This window comes from Suricata suricatta, chromosome 1, assembly GCF_006229205.1.
Source record: "Suricata suricatta isolate VVHF042 chromosome 1, meerkat_22Aug2017_6uvM2_HiC, whole genome shotgun sequence".
In the NCBI taxonomy this organism is placed as follows: domain Eukaryota; kingdom Metazoa; phylum Chordata; class Mammalia; order Carnivora; family Herpestidae; genus Suricata; species Suricata suricatta.
In genome coordinates this window covers 103857012-103874498 of record NC_043700.1, presented here as the reverse complement: position 1 = coordinate 103874498, position 17487 = coordinate 103857012, and the positions used below count along the sequence as shown (strand labels likewise).

General features: G+C 36.3%; 1 protein-coding gene across 8 annotated transcripts in view; it reads left to right on the top strand.

The window, feature by feature from the left end:
• The window catches only part of ANK2 (ankyrin 2), a 336115-nt gene that overhangs the window by 210280 nt on the left and 108348 nt on the right, over positions 1 to 17487 (top strand). For all 8 annotated transcript variants that reach the window (XM_029941812.1, XM_029941804.1, XM_029941796.1 and 5 more), the window contains exons 10-14: positions 1103 to 1201; positions 6299 to 6496; positions 8649 to 8747; positions 8911 to 9009; positions 14256 to 14354. In XM_029941812.1, coding sequence (XP_029797672.1) covers positions 1103 to 1201; positions 6299 to 6496; positions 8649 to 8747; positions 8911 to 9009; positions 14256 to 14354 — 594 coding nt within the window. The remainder of the gene's footprint in view (positions 1 to 1102; positions 1202 to 6298; positions 6497 to 8648; positions 8748 to 8910; positions 9010 to 14255; positions 14355 to 17487) is intronic.

Sequence of the window (17487 nt, the reverse complement as noted above, 5' to 3'; positions counted from 1 at the left end):
AACAAAGACACAAAAGATAGGCTATTAGAGTTCTAGAAAAATCAGCCTTGGAAGTCTTCCTAACCACTCCCCACCCCTCATTTTCTCTGACTGCTATCTACCTCTCAACATCTTTCCCTGCTACAATCTTTTTTTCCTTCAAGCTTGAAATCTCTAGTTAATTTATGCACTCAGGATTTCATTTTCTCTCTCACTTCTTGCCCATTGTTTCTTACATTTTGCCTGATATTACCCACCTGCTCTGCTCTCTGACCATTCCACCCTAAGGAGCAATAAAATCCAAAAGACAGAGGAAATTTGAGAATAGCTCTGGAATCAGAAACTACCTGAGAAGCATCCGGGTCAGAAAGTTTTATAAGTAACATAACATATAGTTGTGCCATAATTTCGTTTGACACATTTTTCATACCATTATTATTAATAACAAATTTCATTCCTGAGAAATAACTATGTAGTTTTTAAAATGTTGATAAATATGTGTGGTAGTCTTTAGAAGAATGTGGAAAAAAATGACTTTCTTATTATGAGCAGCAGCGAGCATTTTAGGAGAATTTATCAAACTAGTAACAGTCCAAGAGATGACACGGGTGGACAAATTAGGTTAAGAAGAATTTGGGGGTAAAGTTGTGCTGGGGCAACCAAAATGAAAATAGTTTAACACTATAATATCTGGTTGTGGTTTCAAGCAAGTAGGGTTTTCAAGTTCAACAAGTGCAGCAAACTCTGCCCTTCCGTCTTCCCCAATAGGGAGACGAGGGGCCAACAACATGTGTTTTTACGTTCAACCTCTGCACATGAAATCTCTCTTGCCCACTCCCAATCTCTGTTTCATCCCTATCTTTCTTTTTCTCTCTCTTGCTCTCTGTCAGGATCTCTCACTGTCTCATCTTCTCTCTCACTCTTCTCCTCTACCATTTAACTAATAGCAGTTCTATTACTGATGTATTGAATCACTAGGAATGAGCTCAGGAAACCCTCTCTTTGAAGTGGTAGAAGAGGCTATCTTGATGTTTTGGGGTGTGTGTGTGTGTGTGTGTGTGTGTGTGTGTGTGTGTGTGTGTTTTAAGTTAACTCAGGCTGAATTCTTCAATTCTTTGGGCAGGATGGGTTGACACCACTTCACTGTGCTGCAAGAAGTGGGCATGACCAAGTGGTAGAACTTCTGTTGGAACGGGGTGCCCCTTTGCTGGCAAGGACTAAGGTGGGTCATTTTGGGTAAGAAGGGTTCTAAAGAACTCCTTAAGGCACTTATTTAAAAATGTCTTTTCAGGGTTTTTTATTATTTTTTTTACAATTACATATAATTTAAATTTTCTTCTTGAAATCAAAGCATTTTTCAAGTATTTTCTAATTACTCAATAATTGTGTGCTAGAAATGAGGAGTATATATCAAACTGTGTTAAAGTTACTTAAAATTAACAAAGACATGCATTAAGGTGTATTGAATGTATACCTTCAAGTTCTTTCTATATTTTTACTGCAGATGGAAATTTGAATATATTTGTATTATATGTAAATGAGTATATTGTATGTAAATGAGAATATTTCTTACATTCTATAGGTCTATACTTTTATGATTCTCTAGAATGCTATAAAATTGCATAAAAATTGTCTTTTAAAGTAGCACAAGTAGCAATACAAGATACTCTTTTGGCTCTCTAATCTTTATCTCTTAGGCAATACTAGTAAAAAGAATTACTTATCAGTGGTGCTGGATGATTGTATTTAGGATTAGTAGATGACCTGGAAAGCACAATTTAGGATAGCCATCTACAAAAAGTCATTAAACAAGCCTAGTGTTCTCTATGGCATAGTACATCTAGCATTTCATGTCTTGTTTCATCAATATGCTCAACCATGAAGAAAACTCTAACTAAAACTTGCACTGGGAACTGATTTGGTGGAGGTTTTCATTATAAAATGTATTTTTCAAGCATTATTATTGTGCAAGTTCCCATTTTCTAGCCATTCTTTGGGCCACCAAGGAATATCATGAGACACAGATAAAAAATAATCACATAGAACTATTTAATTGCATATACAATAATAGGATCCTTAATACAAGAAAAATTTAGACAAAGGACACTTCTTACATTTTTTTCTGTATTCTACCTTGCCTAGCCCCTGAACACAACTGGCATCAACTAAAGCTTTTACTAGGGTAAGCTGAGAAGAATTAGACAATCAACATACGCCAATATTTTTTATTTATATTATATTTCAGTTGAATATTTATTTGAAATTATTTGGAGCAATAACAAGCCCACATATTTAAAATATGTGTAGAATGAACTTAATCTTTAAAGCTGTGCCTTATGGACCATGAAATGGTAACTTCAAATCACATGTATTATTTTCATTCTCATACTGATACCACGAGTATTGTAGAGTTTTATCTTTAAAATGTGAGATTTTGCACTGGATATTAACTTGTAGAAAACTTGTAGAAAGTTTTGTGGAGAAAACTGATTGAAATTTAAATGAAGATAACAAGATTTCACCAGTCATGTTACAACCCATAAAAAACATGTATCAAATTGAGAATAGACAGATTTGCTTTTCCACAAACTATAAAATAGTCTTGTCTACAGAATTCGCCTATAATTGTCATGCCACTAATGAAGACAACGGATTACCTAGATGAATTTTTTAGTGGCTTTCTTGCAATATCAAATGTCATTTTTATGTAAGGATCTAGCATAAAGTATCTGTGAGTGCATGATTATATCTATTCATTATTCAGTCATTCATCCAGGCATCCAACTATCAGAATAAGTAGCTACAATGGCCAGCCAGTGTTCTGATCACTAAGAGCTATCAAGGTAAAGAATACACCATCTGTTTGTTCAAGAAGCTCAAAATTAAAATTGTGGGTAAGATAGGTAAGGAGATAATAGCAAAAATTAGAGCTATGTTCAGAGAGAAGAACACAACCCCTATTCTAACACATGATGACTTTAATGATCTTGGTCACAGCTGTAGACGGTCTTTCTGGCTGGCCTCTCAATTTAGTAACTGTAAATCCTCTGTAATTTCTGTGTCTAACCTCTGATTCTCCAAACACCCCCGTATGCTTTAGTTACCTTTCTCTGGAACCCCAACTCTAGAAATGTGTTTATTCTCCTCAATCCATCAGCCACCGTTTTACTGTCCCTCATTCATCTTATGCCCTCACCTCTGCCCAACATAATTATTCATACCTCTCCCTGACATATTCATGCTCACGTGCTATATTTGGCCCTGAGCACATTTTGCAGCTGACTGTGGTGGCAGAAAACACCCAGCCATACTGACTGGGTTCGCTGTGAATTCGTGATTGCTCACCTAAAGTTGGCCTTTAATGCTGCCTGACAACCTCAGTATATTTCCCACGTGTGTTCACTCTTTACTCCCTGCTACCTGACTAGTCTGTACTTTTTTCTTTCGACTTGTTTCTCTGTTGTCACTTCTCAGAACACTGGCAAGATTGAAACAATTAGAAGAGAATTTCTATAGACTCCTGTCCTCCTATCTACTGGATTACACGAATCTGTCCACATAGTCTGTGTTCTCTTCTCTCACTATCCTCTGACACAGTTGCTTTCTCCTCCCTTCTCAAAACACTTTCCTTTCTTTATTTGTTTTCTGAGACATTACACCCCTCTGTCTTCCCTTCTGCTTAGGCTTCTTGCCTGTCTCCTCTTCACTCCCAGGTCACTGAATGTTAAAACCTCCAGAGCTCACTTTGTTTGTCTATCCATACTCAGTAAGAAATCCCATCCAATTTCATCTTTAAATACAACTTATACACTGATGAAACACAACTATGTGTCTCCAGAACTCTATATCATAGATGTCAACTTACCATTGCTGCATAGATGTCTGCTGTGTGTTTCAAATTGAGGAAGTTCAAAACTCAGCTACTAATATTTCCCCCACCCCTACTCCTAATCCTTCTTGTGGTCTTCTTATCTCAAATGATGTTCATTATCCCGTTCTTTCAGTTTCACAGGTCAAATACATCATGTAGTGCTTGACTCTTCTCTCTCTTCACAGCCTGTCATTAACCTTGTCACATATTCCTTCAAAATACCTCATAATTCAGCAATTTCTCAACAGTCTAATTACCACCCTCATCTAGATCACCATCAACCCTACCTCACTGATTGCAAGAGATGCTCATTTGACTTCCCTTTCCTCCTTTAACCCCATTTAGTATATTCTCAACAGAACAACCAGACTAATCCAGTTGTCTTAAACCTTCCCAAAGCACCTCAGCTCTCTCTGAGTAGAAGTCAAAGACTCTACCCGGCCTTGCAGATCTCTTGCCTGAGTCCCTATTCACCCCTCTTACTTGCCTTCAGCTGCATTGTCCTCTCTACTGTTCATCAGTCACGGTGGATGTGGTTGTTATCAGACATACTTGTATTTGCTTTTCCTCTCCCCCAGATCAGCAGGACCAGCTCTTGTACTGTCATCATTTTTTCATCAAAATTCATCTTCTCAGTGAGGCTGCTTCTGGCTAGCCTATCCACAGGGCACTCATACACGCAAACTCCCTTGGCCATCCTATGCTTTAGTGTTCTTCTTAACATGGGTGGCCTTCTAGGGCACCTGCATACCTCAGTCAGTTAGCATCTGATTTCAGCTCAGGTCATGCTCTCACCATTTGTGAGTTCAAGCCCATGTGGGGTTCTGTGCTGACAGCTCGGAGCCCAGAGCCTGCTTCAATTCTGTCTCCCTCTTTCTCTGCCTCTCTGCTGCTCACACTCTGTCTCTCAAAAATAAATGTTAAAAAAATTAAAGAAGAAAACCATGGCGGCCTTCTAACATACAATATATTTTAATGCTTATTCTTTTTGAATTGTCTGTCCACCACACATTACCTCCATGAAGAAAGGGTGTCCCTGTCATGTTCCCAGTTGGATCCTCCGTACTTGATCAGAACTTGAGTAGGTACGCAGTAAATAGTTGTAAAATGTAACGAAGAATTAACTGGTGAAGATTTTTATTTTCCACATAACCTTTAAGTGGATAAAACAACATTAAAGATTGATAGACTATCAGAGACACATGCCACACATCACTACAAATACTGCCAAGCCCTGAATATCTTCTATACTTTGCCCTTACACTATCTTTCCTCTGATGCATAAATACCTTCTCATCAACCTGCTCTTCTAAGTTCATTTTATGAATTTTTTAATATAAAAGCAATAATTGTGAGTAAAGGGTATTTAAAAAACAAAGAAAGTATATTAATAATTTCAGAGTCACATATACTTTTACCATCCACAAACCACCACAAGTTAAGACTTTGTTGTATTTGATTTTAGCTCCTCATTGTTGAAATCACCTTTCTTATTAAGAATATTGGGCCTTAAGCATGTTTTGGCTTTTTATCTAGACACAGTTTCTATTTCTTTGAATGTTATGACTCCCAAGCTGGATACTTGATCAACAATTATCCCCTAGTCACTCTATTTGCTTTGATTATTAAGACGCTTTTTAATGGGCAAATGTTTTCTAATTTAGTTTCTTCCCTAATTTCGTATAAGCCTATTTATTTAAATTTTAAAAATGTAAGTCTTACCTAGACTGATAATCGTCGGTGAATTACCATACCATCTTATATTCCTGCTGTTGACCTTCTCTCAGAATTAAGATTAATGCTGTTTTGGGCATCATCAATGGTGATAAATTTATATTATCTTCAAGATTTTCAACTTGGAAGGTCATTGGCCCATGACTCACATTTGTCTTACACTTTTCAGTTCTTACCTGACTGCTTTCTCCAAGTCCAGTTCATGTCGCACGACAGGAAAAAGAAATTCTAGAATTTTAGGGCAGCATGGATCTAAGAGATGATCAAACCATCTTTCTCCCCTTGAGGCACCCACTTGCTTTTCCTTCATCTTCACACTCCCCCATTTAGAAGTAAAAAAAAATCTCGCAGAGAGATTAACTGAATGGAATTGGATACAAATAATTTAAGCATCAGCTATCACTTGTTTTAAATATCTAATATTGCTTTAATAATTGTGAAATCCATCTGAATTGCCACACAATATTATGTATTCATTCACAAAAAACATATTAATTTCTGTTTTTGCCTAAAATAGCATAATTATGAAAATAATGTTCTCTTAGCTTCCCTCTGCACCTTGCATAAGCCACTGTACATTTAGATGTCAAATGGGGATTATTTTTTCCTCTGCTACCAACAGTGCCAGATACCAAGGATTGACTTTGCTGTGTTTCACGACCTGGAAGTCATGACTGAAATGTGGACTTGGTTTTGTTTTGTTTTGATGCACAGAATGGGCTGTCTCCACTTCACATGGCTGCACAGGGGGACCATGTGGAATGTGTGAAGCACCTGTTACAGCACAAGGCGCCTGTTGACGATGTCACCCTAGACTACCTGACGGCCCTCCACGTTGCTGCACACTGTGGTCACTACCGCGTAACCAAACTCCTTCTGGACAAAAGAGCCAATCCAAACGCCAGAGCTCTGGTAAACCTGGCCTAGTCCACATTCACAGAATATAGACTGAGACCAGCATACCATAGTGATTGATCAGTGGTGCACCAGCAAAGCATGGTCACAAATATGAAGTTAATTCTGCTAAATTTGTTGCCTCCCATGAGTGGCCTGCCCACCTCATGACTTCATAGTTTGCTGTTAAATAATGGTGACCAAGGAGGGATTTAGGAAAACACCAAGGTACCATTTCCACCACAAGCGAGCTGCAGATAGATAGGAAACCTCGGGAGTGATGAGCAATTTTACAAGGAAAATTGAAGCTGAAAATAGAAAATCACAAAATAAATTCTAAACACCCAACATCAAGTCAGAATAAAAGTATGGAAAAGTTGAATGTTATTTATCTCTATTTGGGGGAAAAATGGTTTATAGAGGTGAGTAGAGTTGACCATGTAAGACAAAGTAAAATGTAAGGCTGTGAAGAGTTCACTTAGAGAATTTTCTTATTGACCTGATTTCTAAACACAGTCTAATCAAAAAGTGATGCTTAGCATTTTCCTGCTTCAGGAAGCAGTTCATATAAACTATTTCAGAAATTGCGCAAGAGAAATTTACAAGGGGCTGTTCCTAGAGCAGCATATGTATTTCCCAAGGTCTAATATTGAATAAATCTTCCTTGCTTCACTTATATTCTAACAATAATCATTGGGAGTATTAGGCATGTTCTGATTTACATGTTTCCTAATTCTCAGACTAAAAGCAATCCTTTAATCCTATACATGTACATGGTTTATGCCAGTTAAATTAGTCTTCAGACAATATTTAAAATGAGAGAATACCAGGAGAATTATTAAATAATAAATCTTATGTTTATTAAAAAGTTGTTTTCCATTTGGAATCAATTTATTCCTAATTTCCCAGGAAGCAAATATACTTTTAGGGTTATATGCAATTACATGAGGATATTTATTTTCTCATAAGGAGGAAAATACTTTAATTGCACAGTGATCAGTAAGCTTATAAAATATTACAATCTCATAATTAAAAATCATTTAAGTGCTACACACACATTTGGCTATTTATACCTGGCTTACTACATAGCTCATAAATGGGAAATGACTTAAACATTGTGAAGAATAATAAGTCATTAGGTTAAGTAAGGCAATATACTTTATTGAGAATTGCTAGTATAGAAAAATACTAACTGATGATCAGTCCCCATTCGGACTAGTAAACTAACTGGCAAAATAGGTGTGACTATTCTATATGTAGGGATCATTGGTCAAATAAAATTATAATGCTTACACATATATTAAGCATGGGACTTGTTAACAAATTTTTATGTCATTGATTCTAATTCCTATACATTGCCTAGTTTGGGAAACTAAAAACTGTCTTAGAGACTTTTCCACATTCCTTTGTCTCTGAGAGATAGCTTCTTCTAGTAATTCCAGAAAGTCTCCATAATTTTCTTGAAAACATTCAAGAAGTTAATAATCATTTCTTTATAAAATGATAAAATTGAAAACTTTTTAATGTAAGAAATATAACTTTTGGATATAAAATATTATCAGTGTAATTATTTCTGCTAATACACAATAATTTAATGGGAGATATATATAACATGTGGATGTAAAAAATTGTTAGCATAAATAATGATTTCTGCTAATTTGCAACACTCCCTCCCCAAAGATGTTGACAAAGCTGAAACATTTATTAGCAGTCATGCTCTTAGGGTTTTCAAGTAAAACAGGGAAACGATGTTTGTGCTCTAAGAAATGGCCTTCCGTAAGAAGAAGACATGCTTATCTTCCATGCACCTTCAAGCCATTTTGTAATCTGACCAATCAGTATACTTTAAAACGTCTCAGAACTTATGAAGTATAATTGCCCTTCTATTTTTCCTTCTTTGGAGAGTAGCCACATGCAGTTTCCTTTGCTTTTGTTTTTTCTCTGCAACCACACAAATAGAACTCTATACAGTCTCCCCCACATATAAACAAAGTTCTGGGCCTGCAGGAGCACACACCACTTTTCTTTCTAGATTTCCAACACCTACAGCATTTGAAGAAATGGTAACATTATGTGACGATGTAACATTATTGCCTGCAATGTGCCAGCATGGAGTTGTGTGAGGATCGTTTCTGCATGTTTTCAACTAACTTGATTGTCTTTTGCACAGAATGGTTTTACTCCACTGCACATTGCCTGCAAGAAAAACCGCATCAAAGTCATGGAACTGCTGGTGAAATACGGGGCTTCAATCCAAGCTATCACAGAGGTAGAAAAATGTCTCAGCTTGTCACAAAACATTCCTTCTCTTACTCCTCCTTCCCTTCCTGTCCCCCATCTTCCGTCCTCCTCACTCAAGTGTTATTTATCTGAACAAGTCCCCAAAGCCCCACCGGTGCAGCGGAGTAAAACTGCTGTTGCTTTGTTCGCAGTCTGGCCTCACACCAATACATGTGGCTGCCTTCATGGGCCACTTGAACATTGTCCTTCTTCTGCTGCAGAACGGAGCCTCTCCAGATGTCACTAACATTGTGAGTATGGCTTGGGTCAGAATAACCACAGGGAGAAGGAGCGAGAGGAAAAGAGAGTATGGATGTGTGTAGGGATGTCCGTGTGTATGTCAACATAGGTAGAGAGCCGAGTTTTGAGAAGAGCAAGTTATTGAAATCATCACCAGACCCGCACTGAGAACAAATGTATTAGATAATAAACTGAAAACTGTAGAAGCTGTTTCAGCTTCCTGGTGCATATGGATTAAACATGCATCCTAAATCCATTTATTAAAACAAAATACATTCGGAAAGCTCCTCAGAATGTGAACGAATGACTGGTTGGAATAAAATCGTAAGGACACATTCTAGTTGCTTGAGTGCACTGTACTCCAGACGACTTTGATTGAATTGTAGGAAGTCAGTATCACAATTACTCATAGCAGATGGTCAACCAGAGATAGATCCATAGTCTGGACTTTCATTTGATATCAAATTCATCCTCTTTCAATAACCTGGACTTTTCATTTTCTAACCTTACTTTGATTTTTCATTTTGATTTGATTTTGTTTGCTAGAGTGGAGTCCTCTCTTACCTGAAATAATTATGCCACTATAACTTTTTTGTGTATCTTGAAATGAATGTTGATCTCCAGACAACTTTTATTCTGCTAGTGACGACTGGGTGTCCCAGAATTCTTCTGCCTGATCTAAATCAGGACTTAACTTGCAACTTCCATATGTTTCTTTTTCTTGGAGTCTGCCCCTTTAAACTTTGAACATTGAATGCAAAATTTCTCCGTACTCTGCACAAGAGGTAGTCAGTAGTTGAAGCTCAGCAGGGGGCCACTGAAATATTGAAATTTTTAAAGTAAGCAATCAAAATACCTCTCCCCAAATAAACATCAGGGCTTCTTATTGAGTCATATTTTTGAAAGCAATTGATTGACTACCATTAATTCAATTTTGGTATATCATTCCATTTGCACTGTGAAACAGAATGTTTTCATTTGCATTCCCTCTCACTTTCTCATTTCTCTGCATTTTTTGCACACTATTTCTGTGCTAAAGTTTCTGGTGCATGGACAAAAATCCATGTGGAATGAATTTATTTGTTTTAAATATTATTTAATACTCTCTCTTTGTATTATTCCCAATTGGAGCATAAAACCATTAAATCATTGAAATATAATCTATATTTATGTTCCCTAATTATAGCTTATTGGTCCTAAGGTAATAATATCATATGTTAATCTTTAATTATTCCACTAGGGATAAGAGTAATTTAAAACTGCCAATCTGAGTTTAATTTCTAGTCACTTCTTAGAACTTTAAAAGAAATCAACATCATCCTTTTTCTGTGCAGAGATGATGACCACCTCTCCTTTTTTAAATTGAGACCTGTGTGAACCAGTAACTTTCAAGAACAGTTCTCTATATTTTCCCACTATACTGTATTTTCCTTATTTGCATTTCAGCACCTTCAGAATCAAGGAACAATGGTGATACGGTGTTAAATTATGTTATCATATTATAAGGGTAACATATACAAGTATATTCTATGTGATCCTTTGTTGAAATCCCGTAGTGAATATTTTTGAGGACAGAATTTTATAGAATCATCAAAGAGAATCCATATGAAATGGTTGTGTGATCCTGTGGCCACTGTCAATTTGCTTTCTAACTGACCAATTCCAAGTCTTTTGATGATTATGGATTTGCTCCATATTCATATGTTCCCTCTGCAAAAAATATGCTCTATAGATTATGTGTTGATTTTCAAATAAAAATGAACAAAATATCAATCAAAACAATAAAAAAATGTATGCATCCTTTAGGCTCCTAAAGACTCCCAATTTCAATAATTGCAATATTAAACTTAACTTCTACCTACCAGTCACTATAAAGTTCGTTTTGTTTTATCGTCTCACTTGTCTCTTACATACTCTTTCCCTTCAGTCCCCTGAAAACAAATACTTGAGAGGTACCTACTAATATAAGTCTTTTAACATGTTTCCTAGTTGTATTTTGTTGTTGTTGTTGTTCATTTTTATTTTTGTATTAAATGTCCTTCAGGGAGCAGATGCCATGTAGATAGATAGAGTTACCAGATAAAATACAGGAATCCCGGTTGAATTTGAATTTCAGATAAATAACAGCTAATTGTTTTTAGCACAAGTATGTCCTGTGCAATAGTTGAGACGTATTTACCTTAAAATAATTATTCATTGTTTGTCTGGAATTCAGATTTATCTGGTCATCCTGTATTTTTATTTGTTACATCTGGCAACCCTGCATTTAGAGGAGTTTCATTTCTCTAGCAGTGGGATGCCTGGGAACTTGTGCATTCTCAGGACATGAGGATATAGCTATGGGATCCAAACTCTGTGCAGATGAAGAAACTGTGTGAATGCTGACTGCCTGCTCGCTGTGTGAGAGCTGGTCATTTCCTGACCCCAAAGTACCCCACCCTTGGAGCCTCTGTGTGTTGCCTGAAATCCTGTTGCCTTTTTGAATGTAATGCTGTCTGTTGTGCTTTGATGCTTTCCAACTGATGCAGCCAAAGTGGAAGTCAATGTAGCTGTCGGCAAAATCAGTCTTAACAACTGAGAAGAGGGGCATGAAATTCAGTACCCGCTTTGGACATGAGCATACCCATTCTCTTGCCAGTCTTGTTTTTGTCTCAGATTCATTCCAAGTGTGAGATGTACCAATAACTGGATCACGTGCAGATGTTATTGCAGAGATTCCTTGCCAGAGGGCTCACAAATGCATGTTGCACTTTAAAACCTGGGAAGCAGAACTAACAGTTGTAATACATCCATAATCCAAAGTATTCATTGACCACCATGGGAGTACAAAATTGAGCACTTTGGGGTCTGTCCAGAGTACGTTGCAAGGTATTACCAAGCTTTTGCATATAAAAATCAATGGGTTCATGGCTAAATTCACAGTTTATATTATATTTAAAATTCCACCAGTACTTGAAGTGAATTAGTTCACTAAGATAGAGAAAACAAGGGTGTTGAATAAGATGAGTACCTAGAAATTAAGAAATGGAAGTCATTAAAATAATATATGCCCTCTTTCATTTTTTATTTATACTTATGTATAAACAAGCTTGTAATATAAATATAAAAGGGTAAGGGAAATTTACAATAAAAACCAAGTACCCCATAGTCATTAAATAAGAAATGAACAAGACCATTGCTTTAAATTGGAGAGGCATGTGTGTGTATATATAAACTTTTCTTTGAATATAATGTTTAATATTTTAGATGAGGTTTTATATCTAACTCATTGATTTCAAATATATAAATATCATAAAAATAACTCATTTTAAGTATATAATAAGGTTATTGGAAATATTAAGACTAGTTTTGGAAACACTGTACATTCTGAAAACCCCTTATTGATAAAGTTTGGCTTGTAAACTCAACATATAAATCCATCACTAAGTAGGTACTCATGACATCTCTTTGACTTAACAGCTTATAAGGAAATTATTTTTGTCTTTATTTCTACTAACATTAGTAAAATTGTGGTTGTTTAATACTTAGAGCTTAACTTCATCTATTTAGAGACAGACTTTAAGTGATACAGAAAACAGGTTTGAAATTGTGGTTGTCCAAAGAGGAAAAATCTTGCCATATACCGAAAGATTGAGGACAAATATTGTTATTCTAATAATGTAATTTTATAAGACAGCAAACTCCAGACACATTTACTTTACAGAAGAAAACATGTCATCATTAGAGAAGGCTTTTAGAAGATAAGGGAATCATCAACAAAATAGAAAAAAATACAGTAGACATCCAGTTTAATGCTTTCAAAGTCAAATCATTTGAACTGAAGTTTTCATAGCTTCATAAAGAATAGGTCTCTTCATAAAGAATAAGAAATAAAATGAACTGTGAGCTATGTACCAAACTTAAGTTGTGCAAGGAATCAGAAGAAGTTATTCGCTGGAATTTGTCAGAAGTATGCAATTACCACAACCAACTTTAAGATCAATTACATTTCCTTGGAGTGGTTTACTTTACATAATTCAAATCAGCTTTATTTTCTAGAATAGTTGTGGGGACTAGAAGTAATCCCTTCTATTCCAGTATGTTTTTTTATAACTGTAAAATTGTTTGGAAGAATGAACCCCTGCTTTCTTCAGAATGACATGGGGTTTTTAAATACGTTGATTAAAACATAAAAAAAAAAATTCTCTCTCACAGGCAGTACTTAACAAAGTTTTCAATTACAAAAGTCCTTTCATCTAACCATCATCCTTCATGCTACAACTTAAGCTATCATTTCCTGATAAGTGTGCCCTATCTTGATGTGGCAGGAAGACACTTGAGGAATCACCTGATGCCAGGTGCTACCCACCTCAACAGATGATGCTGTTAACAGTTGCTTTACTCATCTCTTGGTAGTTCTCTCAAATAACTGTCTATAATTAAACATGCTCATTAATAATAGGGGATATCCTGGGCAAATCACATTTCCTATGTAAATAGTCATTGTCTAGCCTCACAGCAAGAAGACAAATCGAATGTAAAAGAGTTTATTTTGGAAGTAAGTTTTGAATTCTGAAAAGGAATGACATGTATTGTACAAATGATGTGATTTTTTTGCACTATATTGACTTGATCTTCAACATCGAGAGTTTCTACTTAAAATGGGATCAAGTTGTAATCACATAGTCAAGTGTGACAATGGCAGATTTGGGTTTGAAGGATAAAAGATTACTCCATATCACCTAAAATCATTTTTTAAAAATGTGTATTCATTTATTTTTGAGAGAGAGAGAAAGAAAACAAAAGAGGGGCAGAGAGAGCATGAGAGAGAGAGGAGAATCCCAAGCAGGCTCTGCACAGTCAGCACAGAGCCTGATGCAGGGCTGGATCACAAACCATGAAATCATGACCTGAGCTGAAATGAAGAGAGACGTTTAACAGATTGAGCCACCCAGGTGCCCCTCACCTAAAGCGATTTAAGTTATTCCAGATTAACTATGAAGTTAAACCTCAGGTTATACTGGATTTGGGGGTAAGTTTACTTGTTTGTCATGGACTGAGAAAACAACAACAAAAACATTTGTTTTATCCTTATGAAGATGGAGAAGATACAAAACTGTATTTTTCCAGACCAAATAATTATGAAAGAATTATACCTTTTCATAGATTTTCTAAACCTTTGGATTGGTTGCTGAATTTCACAAAAAGGCATGTTTTATCCTTGACCAAACGAAGCAGGGAATTTACTTATGACTCAATGATCTTTGTTTCCTGGCAGCGTGGGGAGACTGCTTTGCACATGGCAGCCCGGGCGGGGCAAGTGGAAGTGGTCCGATGCCTCCTGAGAAATGGTGCCCTTGTTGATGCCAGAGCCAGGGTACGTGCTGGTGCAGGAGGTCCCCTCCTACTGTGCGCATGCGTTTCATCTTTATGACGGAATGCTACTCTTCAGTTCCTTGATTTAGAAATGCCATGGACTGTAAATGAAAGTACTAATTCAATAGTAGTGTTACAGGCAAAAAAAGAAAGTGGTATGATATATACACCATGGAAAATGCACCCCAATTTTGGAAACATTAACATTTGAAAAAAATGTATAATTTAGTAACTAAGAAATATGGCATTGACTAGCCTAATAACTTTTTAACCTACAGAAACATGTTTATATATATCTTTCTTTTCATGAATTAAAAAAATTACCATATTATAGAGATAGTATGCATATTAAAATGTATTTCTTGCCATAAAGCCAATCAGATTTCCACAGACATTCCTTACTAGTTACTTAAAAGCAAATTATACTCAAAGTTTTAATGTTGTGCCTTTATCTGTATTATTTTCCTCCTTTCTATAATGAATTCTACTTTTATTCTTACTCTGACTATACATATTTAGGCAGTCTGTGCTTCTGCAATTCTAAAGTAGAAGAATTAGGGCACTGGAGGTTACTTGATCAGATTCTCTTGTTTCTAATTGCTTCACATCTCTTCACAGCTTGATTTTTCTTTCCTTCTTTCTTTTATTTTTTTTTTAAATTCACTTCCCAGTTGCTTTTTTCACCTTCTTCCTCTACACTTAATATGCTAGTAATTTTTATCAATATACTATATCTTCAATTTCCTTTTTCACGTCTTTCCTTTAATTTTTGCACTAGTATCTTTGGGATTCTCATAAAGTACTTGAACCCTTTCTCTCCTTCGATATTTGAAGTGCCTATGCCAGAACTCACGTCAGCTTGACTTAAACCATTGTGATTCCCTTGTGAAAAATTCCCTTTTTAGGTGTATTAGGATGAAAGCACCTGACTGCAGTCCTTACACATTGTTATTTCAGGCAAGTCTTTGCACTTCTAGGTCATTAAAATATAAAGGTTGGACATAGAAACTTTGATACTCCTTTGCAGACTTCTTTTACATGTTCTGACTCTATGAATTTAATATCATTTTTTCCACAGACCTTTGCGAAAAATCCAGTGAAACATCGGTAGCCTTGACATTACTCTTGTCCTTTTAGATTTTATCTGCCTTTTTATCCATTGTCTAAACAATGTAATTTATGTTCTTTGGTAATCATCACTGGTATTTTATGTTCTTACATGTTTAGACCTTTTTTTAATCCAAACTGTATCCTGCCTTAGCATTTTTCTTGATTGCTCCTACCCCCAAGACAATTTTTTTAATGTTCATTTATTTTGGAGAGAGAGAGTGAACACATGTGCCTAAGGGTGGGAAAAGGGCAGAGAGAGCCGGGAACAGAGGATCTGAAGCTGCCTCTGCACTGACAGCAGAGAGCCCACTGTGGGGCTTGAACTCATGAACTGTGAGATCATCACCTGAACCTTAGTTGGATGCTTAAATGACTGAGCCACCCAGGCACCAAGACTATTTTTTATGTTTATTTATTTATTTTGAGAGAGAGAGAGAGAGAGAGAGAGAGAGAGAGAGAGAGAGAGAGAGAACATGCACATGCAGGTGGAAGAGAGGCAGAGAGACAGGAAGAGAGAGAATCCTAAGCAGGCTCTGCATTGTCAGCGCAGAGCCCTACATGGGGCTCAAGCTCACAAACTGTGAGATCATGACCTGAGCTGAGATCAAGAGTCAGATACTTAACCAACTGAGCCATCCAGGAGCCCCTTTTTTCTTTCTTTTTCCTTTTCTTTTTTTTTCTTTTCTTTTCTTTTTTTTTCTTTTCTTTTCTTTTCTTTTCTTTTCTTTCCTTTTCTTTTCTTTTCTTTTTCTTTTCTCTTTTCTTTTCTATGCTTTTCTCTTCTTTTCTTTCTTTCTTTCCTTATCCCAAGACTATTTTTTAAGAGCAGTTTTAGGTTCACAGCAAATTGAGGGGAAGTTACGGAGATGCCCATGATACTCCTTGATCCCATGCAGACATAGGCCTCCCTGTTACTAGCTTTCCCTATCAAAGCGGTGCATGTGTTGGAATTAAAGAACACACATCCATCCACACCTCATAATCCCCCAAAGTGAATAGTTTACATTAGGGTTTACTGTTAGTGTTTCATTCTGTAGGTTTGGACAAATGTATAATATAACATGTATCCATCCTTATCATACAGAGAAGTTTTACTGCCCTAAAAATCTGCAGTGCTCTTCCTATTCTCATTTCCTTTTGGGATTACTTGGCATTTAGCTATTAAATATATATATATATAATGCACTTTGAGCATCATGAACTTCAGTATTTTTACCAGAAATAGTGGTAATATTTTTGATAATAATTTAATTTTTTACTTTTACTCTAAGCTGTCAGCACAGAGCCTGCCACGGGGGCTTGAACTTGTGAACCACAAGATCAGGACCTGAGCCAAAGTTGGACGCTCAACTGACTGAGCCACCCAGGCACCCCTAATTTGTTCTATTTTTAATGGGATTGTGGTTATTTTTATATACCTTTGCCAATTTTTTATGTTATCCATTTAACCTGTTATTATTATCACCTTCTGCTTTTTGGGGTACCATCTGAAACCCCTTCCCAAAAACCACTGGCGACAGACTCTTTACTCTGAAATATTATTACATTTATGTATTGGTTTACTTTTACACACAAATTCCATCAATTCTATTGTTTACTTCTCTTTTGCAATTACATTTAGTGCCATGGTCTACGTATATAAACATCTTTAATTTTTTTATTCCTCCTTATTTAAATATCACATTTTATGACCCTCTGCTTTTTCAGCTCTACCAGCTACCCTAGGATGCAAGGGACATTCCTTTCCTATAGCATCTTTCTGTGGTGGAGAGGAGAAACTACCAGAGCCTTTTTTAGAGGGGTGCTCATGAATGGTCATTATGGACGACACCACCCGGGGATCTTGTGGAAACTCAGATTGAACTCAGTAGGGCTGCAGTGAGGCCCCAGATCTGCATTTGTAACAAACGCTAGTGATGCCCCTGTTCCTGATCCTAGGTTGTGCTGAACAGCCAGAAGCTATGGTTTCCCTTTTCACATGTTCTATTTTAAGTTGTATTTTCACCATGAGTTTCTATTTTTAT